Below are 17,348 nucleotides of genomic sequence, written 5' to 3' on the forward strand. Positions count from 1 at the left end.
CCTTATTATTTGTTCAAATCTCTTTTGTATTTTCATTTGCGGGTTATGGCCTACACCAAATCTATTATCAGAGCAAGAAGAAGCTGTGCTGCACTTTGATAATCGGCACAACCCAGAATTTTTGCAATCCAAAAATTTAGGGTCTATTTCATACTATATTTGAAGGGATTTGTCCAATTTATACAATCCATATAACAACAGAAAGATCTTCGAGTTTAGTTTCCAGCGTAACAAAGGGATCATAAATTGGAGTTTTCTACAGGGAGATATTAGCATTTTACTAAAACCCGACGGAGGAGACTGCAAATCCGAGTTTCCTTGATTTTTCAAGCTTATAAAATGCCTTGTCGTCGACGAGCTCGTGGACAATCTTTATTTGGTCGTGAAAGGAGGAATATGACTGAAGACGGTGACTCCTCTAGTTTTGTTGAAGCTCCAGCAGTCCACCAAATTACTGATGGAGTATGGAACATTTGGCTAGAGCTCTTGAAAGAACAGATAGAAGTATCCAATCTCAATGACTATTTTGATTGGATAGCATCATTAGAAGCAATCTTTGAATGGAAAAATCTCTCGGATGAGAGAAATGTGCAATTTGTTGTCACGAAACTCAAAGGGCATGCTCTTGTTTGGTGGCAACAATATCAAAACAATGGTGAAAGAAGGGGATCAGAAGAGTTAGTACATGGGCAGAGATGAAACGTAAGCTAGATGACAAGTTTCTACCCTTAGACTATTCTCAATCTCTCTACAAGAAGTTTCATGAGTTGCACTAATGAAATGATCAATCCGTGGCTGATTATAAATCTTCTAAGGTACTGAACTCTTTCAAATAAACCTCTGATTTCCCTTTCATTCTGAGGCGGTGGCATATCTTGGATAGCGTCAATCTTTCAAGGATCCACTTCAATACCCCTCTGACTAACCAAAAATCCCAATAACTTACCTGAAGTTACCCCAAACAAACACTTATTTGGGTTGAAGCGAAGCTGATATATCAAAATCCTCTCAAATAACTTTCTCAATGCTCCAGCATGGTCTTCTCTTGTCTTGGGCTTGACAATCATGTCATCTACATACACTTCTACTTCCTTGTGGATCATGTCATGGAGAAGTGTTGTTGCGGCCTTCTGATAAGTGCCTCCAACATTTTTCAAACCAAAGGGCTTAACCCGATAACATTAGGTTCCCACTAGGTTGTGAATGATGTCATAATCATATCCCCAGGTTCCATCTTAACCTGGTTTTACTCTGAGAATCTAGCATGAAAGATAAGAGAGCATACTCGGCGGTATTGTCCACCAAAATGTCAATGTGCGGAAGAGGAAAATCATCTTTAGGGTTGGCCTTGTTTAAATACCTGAAATCAATACATATTCGTACTTTCCCATTCTCTTTGGGTACCGACATTATGTTTGCCAACCATTCTAGGTATTCAACCTCTTGAAGAAATCCTACATCTAATTGCTTAGTCACTTCTTCTTTAATCCTAAGAACCAATTTTGGTTTCATTCTTTTCAGCTTCTGTTTCTTCAGTTTTATTCCTTGTATTAATGGAAGATGATGTTGCACAATTTCTTCTTAATCAGTGGAACATAAAAAAGATTTAAAAATACACTGTAACTTAGAAAACCGAGTCTTAAATGCCAAAACAGACCCCAAATTTGGGTTGGTGGGGGGGGGGGGGACCCATAGAATCGATCCTATACAGGCCCAAACTCTTAAGAACTAGAAGAACCAGCTACAAAAAGGTCGGAATCGGTTCGGACCGATCCAAGCCGGTCGGTTCAAACCGTCGAACTGGCTCGGGTCGAGTCGGGTTTGTTCTGGTTAGCCTGGTGGGGGCCAGGGGGTTCGACTGCATCATGAAATAACATCGCAAAGATGCCACGTACATCTCCGTGATGAGCACGTCTTCGTGACACTCTTTTTTTTTCAAAAAATTGCATCTAAATCTTATTCGGATCCTTACTAGACCTGTGCAGCTCGACACTGTTCATCCCCTTCCCCCGAACGATAATAGTATTTTGAAACTCTTCCGAAAAACAAATTTTTTGTACAAACTTCGATTTTACACTTTGAACTTTACATACATATGATTGAGGCGACGTTTGAAGCATTCGACTCGTCTCTCGACAGACTACGTATTCAAGCCGGAATACCGTCGGTCAGAGTAACCTATAGCCGGCGGCATGCCATTTTCCGACGACATCCAAAAATAATTTTTCTAACGTTAAATCGCCGTCGGTTATAACCAAGACACTGGATTGACGAACCATTCATTGCGTTTGATTCATATGACCACATGCAATGTTTCTATGCCATTCAATCACTGATCAGAGTTGCGAATCGCCGGGGGAAATTAAAATACCAGTTTTTACCAAGAAAACCCTATCTCAACTAATTTTCACCAATTTTAATATTATTTTCTTACTGTTTTCTCGCAGGAACCATGGCTCTGATACCACAATGTTGGTGTTCATCACAATATGAATGCCGGCAACGGATCTTGGCAGTCCAACTTTGAGAAAATGCAAATAACACTATGGTTTTGAATTGAAATAGAAAAAGAACACACTAGAAGCCATGGATATCGTTTTCTTCTCAATGGAAGGGTTTCCTCTCCTGTATTTCTGATTGGTCCACAACAGACGGTGATGGGACCGACTTCCGCTCTCTTTTTGCCATGTATTGCGAAGAGAAGGATGTGGAAAATTGTTATGTACATGTAGGGGCCAGCGGAGGGATTTTATAGACGTTTGAGGGAAGGGATGCAACTCTTCATCTCGCTGATTCCTTCTCTCAAATGACTCTCTTTACGTTTACACCTTTTCACTTAATGCCTTTTCACAAAAGGCAAATAAGTAACCATGGATCTAGTCTGTTAGAATTACTAGTAGCAGACCGTTAAGGCCAGATCCACCATTAGAATTACTAAGGCCAGATCTTGCTAAGGCCAGATCCACCGTTAGAATTACTAGTAGCAGACCCGTGTGTTGCACGGGAACGAAAAACAAAGAATCAAATGAAGCAAAAGAAAAATATATCTCCAGACCGAAAACATTATAAATTTTCTACATATAAAACCTTCTAAAAGTAATTATATCCTCAATTTATTAAATATTACGCTGATAGAAATTACGATTATCTTATACAAATTCGGTGAAAAGGAAAAACGTCAACAAAGGGTTTTATCACCTCTGCTGACAATAATCAGCAGAGAAGAAATTATAAGAATGAGTATTGAATTGGTTTCCATGTGAAATTGAACAAACCAAGCCTTCATTGCTTATATTCGTCAGGACACAGTTGACAATCCTAAGAATAATATATATGTCACGAAGAGTCAATACTCTTCAATAACTTTATATTCTCACGACCCAACATTTGAAAACCCCTAAAACAGATAGAACACCAATATGAGCAAAAAGGAAGGTGCATTACTGCAGTTTCACCAAAGCACTTTCTATTGTGAACTTGAGAAGGAATCCTCACAAATTCCATAAACTTTCAACCATATCCCTTCCTCAAAATCTCTCTGCTACACATTATGCCAAATTTGTCGTTTAAATGTAAATAAAACAACTTGTACCACAAACAAATATCCACAAATCATAAAATAATTTGTCCTCAATAACTTACTACCCTGAAGAATAAAAGGGGTTATAAGTCATAACATCTCCAAAAGTAAGAGAAACTTTTTGAATATAGGAGATCAAGATAAGAAAGTAAACAACCCGTATAAAATTTAACAACCCAACATTTGAAAAGAAACAACCTGTATAAAATGTCCAATTATCTTCTTTGCCAATCAACCGCCCCGACTCCAGGAGAGAGACAAAAAGAAAAATAAAGTAAAACATTCTGGAATATTGAGACAAAGATTACATGACTGCATAAAATCCAAGCTTGAGTGTCAGTTCAATGCAACCATTACAACTTTTAAGTGAATAATACTTATATGTAAAGATTTTTTAATCTCTTAATTGATATGTAGATTGTCCTTCTCATGTTATTATTTTATGTGTATCATTGTTGTCCAAATCCTTATATTTTGTCTTCCAAATGCTTCAATTTGATTGTGATTCAATTTTAAAATTGTACATTTTTGGTGTCTTAAAGGAATTCAATTTTAAAGGAGTAAGAAAAGGGGCGTTAGAATTGGAAGGGTTGCTTTGAGATTCCAATGGGACTCTTGCTAAAAACCGTTGCTCTGTTTGGTTAGATGAGATTTTAGTGGAAGTAGGAGTCAACAAGGAGGTGACAAGGGTAGGATATGTGTAGACTTGTCTGAGAAGATTAGAGGGAATTTTGGGGAATTTTGGTAGTGTGTTTGGTTAGATGTCAAAGCATGTGGGAGAATGGAGGGGTGTCATTAACAAAATAAATAGTAAAAGAGAGAGAAAGAGGAGAGAGAAAGAGAGAAAAAAGTAATGATTACACATGGCATTTCATATTCTACTCTTCTCCCCTCTAAAATTTACCAAAAACAAGGTTTGGCATTGGAAAAGTAGGGGAGGGGACAATCCCACCACATAGGCGCCACCTAAGCCAAAAGCTAATAATTATGTCTCTTCCATGTCTAGAAGTCCAATGGGATTTGAGCTAAAAAATGACAACCAAACAACATTTGGTATTTCATATTCTTAGAAATGCTCAGCCGTCTTCCCTACTTTTTGCAACCAAACAACATCTGGTATTTCATATTAATGTTTCATAATTTTATTGGATAAGGTGTTTCCTATTCTATGTTTTGATTTGAGAGAATAATTGCAACAAAGTTATGGCAGTATTAAAGTCGGCGAGTGAAGCGGAATTGTTAGCGTGAAGGGATGTTGAGAAAGGAATTGAGAAATTTTTAAAAAATGGGATACAGATGAGGGTGACACGTGGCAGCACCACGGCTTAGAGGATTCCGCTTTACTTATATATATAAGATTTCCTAACATATCTCACCACTTGTAGACACTAAATTATCAGTAAAGAAAATCTGTGGCTGTCCCACATGCCGATGGTCCCACTAATTTAAATTGAATAGGGCCGGTTCAAGTTATGTTTTCTCGTGTCATAGAAGTAGGAAATTTTAGAAATATTTTTCCGTACCACTTGCCTTGTTCATCTAACAATATTTTGTTACCTTGTGTTAATGGTTCTTACTATGAGGTAAACATATATATTTATATTCGAAAGAGAAGCAGTGTGTAAGACCAACAATATGACACCAGCTGATCTTAATTGGTTGTTCATCTTCTGCCGCCCCCCGGCTTGAATTTTGCACAACTTCCCATGGATGTAAGACGTTCATCTAAGTTAAAAACATTGATGAGATTGAGTTATTGTTCAAGAATTTACCAGTAGACCTACAGGACTGTTTGTTCTAACAGATAGCTCTTTTTTTCATAGAGGTGGGATTTAAGGTGGCAAACGTGCCGTGCCGGCACACGACCAAATAAGGCCCGCGGGCCGGGCACGGCACGGAAGGGGTCATGGGCCGTGCCGTGCCGGCCCGTGTTTTTTTTGGAAATATATGTTTTGGACGAAAATACCCCGCAAACTAGCCGTTTGAAACAACTTTTGGGGGGTATTTTTGGGTTTTTCAAAAAAAAAAAAAAAAACATTTTATAAAGGGGGAACGGGGCTCGCGGGCCGTGCCGTGCCGGCCAGCCGGGCAGCCCAACCAAGCCTGGCACGGCCCACGGCTTCGTGCCGTGCCGGGCCGCGGGCCAGCACGGCCCGTTTGCCACCTTGAGGTGGGATGATCTTTTATTTTATGGATAAACTTGGAAATATCTGAGTAGAAAATAAATGGGTGACCCTTAATCATATTTATCCTCTGCTTTAGGGCCCTGATACCCCTACCCCCAAACGGATAAAATCCCCCCCCCCCCCCCCCCCCCCTAACGGTTTATGTGAGTGGTTCACTGCTTTAGGATAAATTCACCCCTTTATTTATATCTGAGTAGTAAATAAATGGGTGACCCTTACTTGTTTTCTCCTCTGTTCGATTACCAATCATCGATAGATACAAAAGTAGGTAGAAAGTAGTCCACACATTTCTTTGTTTTGACCCCTCTGGCTATATGTACTATTGTGGGTTTCTTCCTCTCAAGCAAGTTAGTTCAGATGGCCCTCTTTCAATGGGAAGGAATGCTCAGCCCAACCATCCTACCTTCCCTTCTCTTTGCCTTCATTTTCCTAGCTCTAATTCTTAAGCATTTCTCAAAGGAATTAAGAAATAGTGGCAACAACAGAGGGCCAAGACTCCCACCAGGCCCATCAAAGTTGCCAATTATAGGCAACCTGCACCAACTAGGTGGCATGCCCCATATCTCCCTCTGGCGTCTCTCGCAGAAATTCGGCCCCATCATTCATCTAAAATTCGGGGAGATCCCAACTGTTGTTGTCTCCTCCGCCGCGATGGCAATGGAAGTTATGAAGACCCATGATCTTGTACTTTCAAGTAGGCCCCAGATGTTCTCAGCTAAGCAATTCTTCTATAATTGCACCGATATCGCCTTCGCTCCCTATGGTCCCTACTGGAGGCACGTCCGAAAGATCTGCATACTTGAGCTTCTTAGCATCAAACGAGTCCAATCATTTCGTTTCGTAAGAGAACAAGAGGTTGAACGGCTTGTTCGCCGGATTGCTTTAACCTACCCGAACCCAGTTAATCTATCCAAGATGCTTGGGCTTTTTGCTAGCGATGTGCTTTGCCAAGTGGCCTTGGGGAAGAATTTTTCGGAAGGAGGAGAGTACGATAAACACGGGTTTCAAAAGATGCTAGAGGAGTTCCAGATTTTGCTTGGGGGATTTAGTTTGGGAGATTTCTTTCCATCCATGGAATGGATTAACTCAATAAATGGCTGGAAACGAAGACTTCAGAGTGCCTTCAAACGCTTCGACCGCTTCTTTGATGAGGTAATTGAACAACACCTCAATTCCAAGAAAGCAATGGAGGAGAACAAAGACCTTGTTGATGTTTTGCTTGAATTACAAAAGAATGGCAGCCTTGACATGCCTCTTACCATGGACAACATCAAGGCCATCATCATGGTTAGTAACACGATTTCTCTCCTTTTCTTCCTCTTAAATGCTTGTTAAGGTGTACAAAATCCGGAGCTAGAGACTCAGTCAACAAAATCCTAACTTGAGCTCAAATTACAAATAAAAACAAAATCAATACTAACTTTGCATGTCAGCTAAGTTAAAGCAATTCACTAGAAGAAAGTAGGGTTTCACCAGCGGCCAGGTCCGTCTAGTAAATGTTATACCGGTAGAATATCGAAAGTCGCAATAAAGGTGGCGTCCGTGTAGACAACACAAGTGGATAAGGGATGTTAGGCTTCCATGATTTTTTTTTCATGATAAATTGATGTCTCCAAGTAGAGATGAGGGAGAAGTGGCTAAAAATTAGGAAACAAAAAACAGGAAACTAGTCTCTCCGGTGATGAGAAGTGGCAAAAAAATTCAGGAAACAGTCTATCGGATTTTGAGTAAAGTTTTTTGTTTCCGGATTTTAGCCCCTTTCCACCACTTGGCGATGCTAGTTTCCTGTATTTTGTTTACTGATTTATAGCCATTTCTCCCGCCCAACCCCTCTCTCACCACTTCGAGGCGCCGGTTATTATGAAAAATAAATTCATGGTAGCCAAAAGCATGGTTTTAAATTTCGACCAAAATCCGAAATTTCAAATTCCGGTAGGGACCGAAACCGAAATTTTCCGAAATTCAATTTTTCGCGATTTATTTTGGATTTCCGTAATTTCGGTCCTAAATTTCGATTTAAAGATATTATTTATTAAAAAAAAAAAAGTGTGACAAAATTTTGGCTCTCCGGAATTTGGAACCAAATTACCAAATTTCAGGCCGAAATTTCGGTTTTTGGTGGGGTCTGAAACGGTTACCGAAACCGAAATTTTAAACCATGGCCAAAAGTACCCTAAGTTATGGGCTAGTTTAGTGAGTTTACTCAACCACTGATTTATCATTTCCATCAATGCAGGACATGTTTGTTGCTGGAACCGATACAACCTTCATAACCCTCGATTGGGGGATGACGGAGCTCATCATAAACCCGAGAGTGATGAGAAAAGCACAAGACGAAGTAAGAGGAGTTGTACGAGATAGAAAAATGGTGCAAGAGAGAGATCTTCCTCAACTTCACTACATGAAAGCAGTGATCAAGGAGACATTCAGACTCCACCCTCCAGCCCCTGTATTGGTCCCAAGGGAATCCATTGAAGAAGTAACAATTGGAGGTTACGTAATCCCTTCAAAGACCCGCTTCTTTGTAAATGCTTGGGCAATTGGGAGGGACTCAGACTCCTGGCAGAATCCGGAAGTCTTCGAACCTGAGAGATTCATTGGTAGTTCTATCGACTATAAGGGGCTGGATTTTGAACTCATACCATTTGGATCTGGACGAAGAATTTGCCCTGCAATTTCATTTGGAACGGCTAGTGTAGAGCTTGCTCTTGCTCAGCTTCTCCACAGCTTTGACTGGGAGCTTCCACATGGTATTGGACCAAAAGATTTGGATATGACTGAAGTGTTTGGTATCACAATGCACAGAACAAACGATCTGATGGTAGTCGCCAAACCACGATTTACTTAAGATTTTAATGCTAATTGAAACTAGTCTTTCTTGTTCTACTTGGGAGCTGAACTTGTTCCTCCAACAATGTCTCTCTGAATCAAAATTTAGATTCCAAGCTTCATGGTGTGGAGATGCTTTTGGATCTATGTTGTTGCTTTATATTGTAAGAACTATATGTAAGCTTAACTTATTTACGTTAAACGATCTTATGATTAGAAAGAATATCATAGTTCCAAGAATGATCTTTCATAAAACTTTTCGGACATTAGTGTTCAGTTTAATTTGAACAAGCATATGACCCAGTGCCAATTCTAGAGACGGGGGCAGATGATCAGGTCCATTGATTTGGTTAGACACCATGAAAATCCACACCATTGGAGAACAACTTGCCATGATTAAATGACCTTTTAACCTCTTCACACTTGCTCCATATCAGGCTGGGTCAAACCTGGCCTGTACCTGGGCAGGTCCTGTTAGAGATTTTCAAAATGCAAAGTGATATTTGAAAATTAAAATGATTTACAAGTTTTTAATTTTAAATATAAAAATTAAAAATAAATTTTAGACAAGGCCGGTCGACTGGGGTATCCCGGGCGACCGGGGATTGGTTACTGGAAACTTAATTGATTTCTAGGGAGGTGTCGGAGGTCGACCGCAGAAGGTCGGTCGACCGCGGTTCTTTGGAACGTAAAAAATAAAATGGACAGAAGTATGCCGGCGGTCGACCGCGACTGTTCGAAAAACTACCCGTTGGGAGAAAATAGACATGACTTTTCACTTCCGTTTTTCATCATTTCTTCATATCTTTTCTTTCCCAAGTGTCATGGATGTTTTTCAAATACAAAGGACACTTTGTGGGTGATCCGAAACACTTAAATCGCAAAGAGTTGTGATCGAATGATCATTATTCAAACCAATCAAAGGGATATCTTGAAGAGATGTTTCTCTTGAAAAATAGACGTCTAGTGCTCTATAATAAGAGCAGAAATCTGTCTTTTCATGTATGAAAAACAGTTATTGCTGTGCAATCTTGTTTTCTCTCTTAAATTAACCTCTATATTACTAGTTTTTCAAGTTAATTGTTCATAAAAACATAACACTAAAATCTGTTTTCTGCAGAAACAGTTTTAGTGAGTTTCTCTAAGGCTTGAAGTTCTTAAAAGGTGTTTTAGGTTTCATTCTGCTTGTGCAAAGCGTCATTAAACAATTGTAGGATTGCCCTACAAGGCTTCATTGTATCTTGGAGGCAATTCGCGGACCCCCTTTGCACACAACTGGTGGAGGCAAATATTGTCTTAAGGAAAGCGATTACGGTCCTTGAAGCATCTTCTTGTTCTTTTCATATCCTTGACTGAAGGGTCATTCCACCAACAGTCCCCACTTATGACCCAACTTACGACCATAACATTCGACCACGCTATTGGATCCTTCGTCGGAGGCTCAATATGTGGTGGCTTTCGCTTTGATCATTTTTTTTCCAATCGCTCCTTCTCCGGTGGCCCACTCTATGGTAACTTTCACTCTCACAGCTCACTCTAGATTGTTTATCAGATAGCACCTTTGAGGTAGTTCTCTCCCCCTTCCATGAAGTGAACACGCCAAAGCTAAATACCTAACCAATAGTCCAAAAGGCTCATGACTGATAGAGCACAATAGAACAAGTCTAAATTTTTCCCGTAGCAGGCTGGGCCTTCCCTAGTCATTGTTCTTGGGTAGGCCCCCACTTAGGACCGTAACATGTGTCGATGAAAATTCGTTCGGGTGATACGTACCTAGATGGGTCCCATTTAGTGGAATAGGTTAATTAGATATTTTAGTGAATAAGATTATATCTTAATATATTTAGTAGTTATGTTAGATTAGGAGACCTACTAAGATTAGGATAATCTTTATTTGGCTATTTCTATTCTTATCATAAGATCTTTCTAGATCTTTCTATGTTTATCATTTTCTATGTTTATTTGTAAGTGCTTTATATAAGCACATGCTAATGTTAATGAAAGGAATGAAGAAACTATTTTGACAAAGTGTGTCTTGTGCACAAAGGAGGATTGATCCTTCCCTCGAAGTGGATCAAAAGGCTGATCTTCCCTCTAAGAAGATCACAATCGTTACGAACCGGATAGGGTTCGTAACAATTGGTATCAAAGCGGTCGATCCTACGCCATGGCTATTTCTTCGGAGATTTTGGATTCGATGCGTGAAGATTTTTAGAAGATCAAAGCGCTTGTTTTGGATTTGATGGAAAGACATCGTCGGTTCGCGGAAGGCATGAACAAAATCAACAGCGATTGAGGAGGGTTGCACAATAAAAAAGAAATGGAGAAATAGAGGAAGAGGAGAAAAGAATAAGGCAGACAGAAATCAAATAAAAGAAAAGGTGAAAAATCCAGAAAAGAAACGTCGTCGCCGAAGAGTCCATCGTTCCTCTCAACCTATCCAATGCATCAAAAAGATTCTCACCCACAACCATCGATGCGCCAACATCTAAATCATTCAAAGAAATTGCAACGAATGAGCCTTGACGAACGGCACAATGATATCGATTTGAAAATGGAGTCGCCTCAACCATTGATGATGAAAATAGTAATTAATCGCAAGACGAAGAGAAGAAGAAAATGAGCGGGAAGGAAAAAGAAAAAAAAAGAAAGAAAAGAATTTTAGAAAGTCCTACGCATCTTATTTTTCAAGCTTAATTTCCAACCTTGAGGACAATTAAGGTTGATTCTAAGGCGGGTGGAATGATACGTACCTAGATGGGTCCCACTTAGTGGAATAGGTTAATTAGATATTTTAGTGAATAAGATCATATCTTAATATATTTAGTAGTTATGTTAGATTAGGATACCTACTTAAATTAGAATAATCTTTATTTGGCTATTTCTATTCTTATCATAAGATCTTTCTAGATCTTTCTATGTTTATCATTTTCTATGTTTATTTGTAAGTGCTTTATATAAGCACATGCTAATGTTAATGAAAGGAATGAAGAAACTAGTTTGACAAAGTGTTTCTTGTGCACAAAGGAGGATTGATCCTTCCCTCGAAGTGGATCAAAAGGTTGATCTTCCCTCTAAGAAGATCACAATCGTTATGAACCTGATAGGGTTCGTAACATCGGGATATGAATCTTTTGGTAGAGATAGGAATGAATGATGTTTCAAGGCGTGTTACAAAGTCACTTAAGAAAATATTTGCCCTAATGCAGTTGAATCCTCGAAAACACTACTCTAATGTTACAGGGAGTTTGTTTGTAACAAAGGCTATTCCAATGAGATAATGTGAAGTGGTTGAGAGTGTAATTTGAGTCCTTCCAATGTTATATAGATGGTAAGGTTTGATGAGTATTCATTCTAGCAGGTCAAATTTGAAATGGTTATAGTTGAGGGTGATAAAATACCCTGTTGGGAAAAAAATTACCCTAAAACAGACCGTGTACTAAAACTATAGATCAATTCCCAGCCAAATGCAAGTGTTAGTTCCTGATTTGGTTCAGTGGCCAAGCTATAAAGATGTACGATGAGCGAGGATCATATCAAAGTCTTGAATAGAAAATCAAATGAAGAAAAACTAAATTAAGCCTTAATAGCTGTTCACTGTGGAGAAGAAGGATTGAACAACCGAGCAAAAAAAAAAGAAGGATTGAACACATTATAAAACACTCGGTTGAAGCCAATGCACAAAAATTTTGATGCGCAGCACAAGTACTTGGAACACAACTTCACTCTATGTTCATGTCTTAGATACATTCGGTGATTTAGAATAAAAGATAATAGTTTGAAGATCTTGCCTAAAATTGAATTTCCCATGAAAATTAGAACTCGCTATGTGTCAGGGCTTGTGTAAATCACGGTAGACCTAAGTTCTTTAACAGATTTTAGAGGATTCGGTCCAGATCTAAAATGTAAGATTTGAATGCTCGAATTGTTAGAGTTAGTGAGCAAAGTAGGAATCCCAAAACAACAGCGCTATTTAGACAATAGGGCCTCGTGTTCTCCGAAATTCAGCAGCACAACGACACTATTTGGACGGAGGGGCATCAGGTTTGCTGAGATTTCGGCAGAACAATGACGCTATTTAGACAATAGGGCCTCGTGTCTCCGAAATTCAGCAGCACAACGGCGCTGTTTGGACGAAGGGGCTTCGGGTTTACCGAAATTTTGGAAGGCTGTTCCGCGCATGTTAAAAAGATAAGTATTGATAAGTTAGAGACAAGAAACGAAAGGTGTATTTTCATTGGATATCATATGGAAACAAATGGTTATATATTCTATAACCCAAGTGAGCAAAATTATTTTGTAAGCAGAAATGCGGTATTTTTGGAAGAAGAGTTCATCCAAGATACTATCACGAGGGATAGAATTGCCTCGGAAGAGCAACCTGAAACTCCAATGGAAAGAGGAAACACTGAGCAAGAGCCCACTATACCTATACAAACACTCCGACGTAGTAGAAGGGTGATAACACAACCTGATAGATTGGTCTACTTGGGTGAAAAATATATGTGATTTCAGATAAAATTGATATTGATCTCCTTAACTACAAAGAAGCGATGTTAGACATCGATGCGGGAAAATGGATGGAAGCTATGAAATCTGAAATGGACTCCATGTACACTAACGGGGTCAGGACTTTAGTCGATCCACTAGAGGGCATTAAGCCCATTGGATGCAAATGGATCTTCAAGAGGAAGAAAGGCCCCGACAGTAAGGTAGAGACCTACAAAGCATGCTTAGTGGCGAAGGGATATAGTTAAAAGGCTGGAATTGACTATGAGGAAACATTCTCACCGTTAGCCATGCTAAAGTCTATTAGGATTATTTTAGCTATCTCAACACACTATGACTACGAGATATGGCAAATGGATGTCAAAACCGCTTTCTTGAATGGAAACATTCAAGAGGATATCTATATGATCCAGCCAGAAGGTTTTGAAGCTGCCGGAGAAGGAAGGCAGAAAGTGTGCAAGTTAAAAAGATCCATTTATGGATTAAAGCAAGCTCTTGCAGTTGGAATCTTCGTTTTGATCAAGCAGTCAAAGAGTTTGACTATACACAAAACGTAGATGAAACTTGTGTTTATAAAAAGGTTGGTGGGAGTGCTGTGACATTTCTTGTTTTGTATGTAGATGACATTCTACTAATTGGGAATGATGTTGGAATGTTGTCTAATACAAAAATATGGCTATCTAGTACCTTTGCTATGAAGAATTTGGTTGAAGCATCTTATATTTTTGGCCTTAAATTGTTTAGAGACCGTAGGAATAGGACACTTGCACTATCACAGGAAACTTACATAGATAAGGTATTGATCAAGTATCATATGGCAGATTCCAAGAAAGGGTTAATACCTTTTAGGCATAGAATCAAGCTCTCTAAGAAGATGTCTCCTAAGACATCAGAAGAGAAGGAAGAAATGAATAGAATTCCCATGTTGTGTACAAGATCAGATATTTGTTTATCTGTAAGTATGGTTAGTAAATATCAATCAAACCTAGGTCCAGAGCATTGGACGGCAGTTAAACATATTTTTTAGTACTTCAGAAGAACTAAACATTACTGTTTAATATATGGAGGAGACGAATTAGTCATTTCTGGATATACTGATGCGAATTTTCAGTTAGATGTCGACGACATGAAATCCTCATCAGGTTTTGTCTTCACCTTAGCTAATGGAGCAGTTTCATGGAGAAGTTGCAAGCAAGACACTACAACGGACTCTACAACTGAGGCGGAATACATCGCTGCGAGTGATGCGGCGAAGGAGGTGGTATGGCTGTGAAAATTTATAGACAAACTTAGAGTCGTGCCCTCTGTTGAGAGACCTATTACGCTGTATTGTAATAACAGTGGGGCGATCGCTCAAGCAAAGGAACCAAGGTCTCATCAGAAGTCAAAGCACATCCTTCGTAAATATCATGTGATACGAGAGATTATAGACATAGGGGATGTGGCCATAGCTAAAGTAGCTTCAGTGGACAACGTGGCAGATCATTTGACCAAGTCCCTTAGTCAGAAGGTATTTGACAAGCATCTGGAGGGAATGGGTCTAAGATATATTCATAACTGGCTTAGAGGGCAAGTGGGAGATTGTTAGAGTATATGCCCTGGAAAGTAGTAGAATGGCATTTTTTAATCAATAAAGATTTATTTCATGACTTGAATGGGTATTTACATTTATGAATGTGTGTGATGTGCTTATTTTATTGACACATATTCGTCCTTAGGTAGCATAGTAGAAATGCCATGCTCAAAGCATTCACAGATCCAAGGGAGCAAGGAGATATGACATTTCGGTTCTATGCAAGCCTTAATAGTTCCTAGTTGGGAAAGAGACTGGACATCTCTTTCTGTATACAGCTAGCACCAGTGTTGCCTATATGCACGTGACGTGAGGTGACTTATCTCGGTTATCTGGGTAGTGGACCCTAAGTAAGGAGAGTGGGTGCGACAATTGAATCGTGTAACCGAACCGGATCAAATAAAGAACAACTTGTGGACAAGAAAGTATAAAGTTGTTCTTCCAGACAGGAGCCTGCACAAGTCCTTAGACCTGAGGGATCTTATTGGTCTGCCGGTTCGTTCTAGGGTTTTAGTTTATCTTATAGTGATTCTATTTTTAGAGTCACATTCGGATAGAGCTATATCCTAGAGCAAACCCTCGAGACCAATAGTGATACTCAACAAAAGATTCTTAGCCCTAAAATTTAGGGATTGACATCTACAATTTTGTCAGAGTGGTAGGCCTATTAAATAGCCTGGCCAGGCGGATTTGATAAAACGTTTATCGAAAAGTTTTATGAAACAATGAATTGTTTTCAAAGGATTTTACAAATGCAATTGGAGGGGGAACACCGCTTGACCAAAATGGAATACCAAGAGTGGGCCAAGGGGTAAATGGTGTCCACCTCCCGTATGACTCAACTGAGTAGATGTGGTTACAAAGAAAGGACTGGCACATACATGATGTGATTAGGGGTAAGATGATCTGACAGCCATCTTCAGGGTTACGTCTCGAAGGAGGCCACTGACCTAATGCGAGTGAAGTTTAACTATAGAGCGAGATCGCAGTGGGGCCCACCATAGGGTTTTGCAGGATTGACCGTCGGATCTCTGCAAGGATCCCACTCAAGACTCGAATGACCCGGTAACATCCAAATGGATCAGGGTTCTGCATTTTATGTAATTGCACGGACTGATATGATCCGTTAGATTAATGTGGATATTAATTAATTAATTATATATATACATGTCTTTGTTAGGAAAGTAACAAAAGACAGTAAGAGAATTTTTCGAAGACAAATTGGAGCCGAAATAAGTCCCATTTGATGTGAGTTATTAATCAATTAAATTATTAATTAATTAATTATTTATTTATTTATTTAATTATTATACATTATTATGTATTATTAATTTGATTAATAATTATCATAATAATGTGTAATCCAAATGAGGATAGTTATTACCAAACCGGTTTTGCAAAAGTTGCGGAATTGGAACGGAATTGGGAATTGGGAATTGGGATAGGACTACACATTTGGATAAGGTTTGTGGGGCCCACAACACTCCTAAATCAGTTGGAGAGCTGGGAAAAAGAGTCCCAATTGCTCAAGGACTTTGAGTTGCATTGAAACTCTTTGTTGGATAAGAATTACTAAATTGTAGGATCTACAAAGCAAGCAATTTGTTTCCAACACCAACTCTTATGAGATAAGGCTACAAGGGCTGGAGGAAGGCCTCCATACACGTTCTCCCATGTATCTTGAGTGGCCCCACACAGCCTTGGAGAATTGGAAGAGTCCCATTCACTCGAGGAGTCTCAATTAGATTGGATTTGGGAGAGAGAAACAAGGATTTATCAAACCAAAACTTTACTTTATATAAAAGAGAGAGGGAAGAAAGAAATTTCAAGTATGGAATACTCAAAAATTCGTTCTCCCTTGCTTCCCCCCTTTGGAAAATAGTTTTCCATCTCTCTCTCCGTCTCTCACTCTCTATCCCTCTTCCAATTGAAATAGTTTCAAGGAGAAAGGCTTCAAATCAATTTCTGTATTCTCTACAACAAAGGTACTGATTAGATCAGACCTTAAATAGGTGAATAAGAGTTATTGTAATTCACAATAGTCCGACAAAGAAAAAGAATCCATCGGTTCAACTTGCGGGGTCCGCGGTGTTTAGAACGATCGCAATCATTCGAGGACTAGATCAAGCAGCGTGGTTACTTGATTTCTTCTTCAAAGAGGTATTTGTTAAAGTTTGATTAGAATAATTAACTAATCTAGACTCCAGGATCTTGGGCAAAAGAAATCGAACCCGAAGAAGGAGAAAGTTTGGTGATCCAAAAAGCACTTGCTACACCAAATGTTGGATCCGTTGATGATTGGCTTCGTTCCCATATTTTCAAGACTCGATACGAATCTCATGACAAAGTTTGCTCCATTTTGATCGATGGTAGGAGTTGTGAGAATATCGTATCTCATAAAATGGTGAACAAGCACAAGCTCAAAACCGAACCACTTCCAAAGCCATAACGGATTGCAAGGTTCAAGAAATGGTATGAGAGTAACTTTTTTCTTTCCAATAACGAATTTGATCAAGAGACCAAGGATAATGGAAAATTCATTGCTCTACTTGTTAAAACTAATGAGGAGTATGAGGAACTTCAACGGCAATTCAATGAATTCATCACAAAAGAAATTGGATCCAATTGCATATTAGGCGTACTGATTGATATTGAAGTGATGGGTGAATGG

General features: G+C 39.2%; 1 protein-coding gene across 1 annotated transcript; it reads left to right on the forward strand.

Annotated features, from left to right (window-relative positions):
* Positions 1-6,073: 6,073 nt before the first annotated feature.
* On the forward strand, positions 6,074-8,835 carry LOC143862106 (cytochrome P450 71AP13-like). Its single transcript, XM_077373101.1, has 2 exons — positions 6,074-7,053; positions 8,003-8,835. The coding sequence occupies exons 1-2, from the start codon at positions 6,124-6,126 to the stop codon at positions 8,612-8,614; spliced, it is 1,542 nt and encodes a 513-aa protein (XP_077229216.1). The 5' UTR covers positions 6,074-6,123; the 3' UTR covers positions 8,615-8,835.
* Positions 8,836-17,348: the final 8,513 nt, after the last annotated feature.

This window comes from Tasmannia lanceolata, unplaced genomic scaffold, assembly GCF_043159265.1.
Source record: "Tasmannia lanceolata isolate RefF3 unplaced genomic scaffold, GAP_Taslan_0.1 ptg000037l, whole genome shotgun sequence".
NCBI lineage: Eukaryota > Viridiplantae > Streptophyta > Magnoliopsida > Canellales > Winteraceae > Tasmannia > Tasmannia lanceolata.

Coding starts and splice junctions, on each gene's coding strand:
- LOC143862106 (XM_077373101.1), top strand. CDS start 6,124: ATGGCCCTCTTTCAATGGGAAGGAATGCTCAGCCCAACCATCCTACCT. Junction 7,054..8,002: donor ACATCAAGGCCATCATCATG/GTTAGTAACACG, acceptor CCATCAATGCAG/GACATGTTTGTTGCTGGAAC.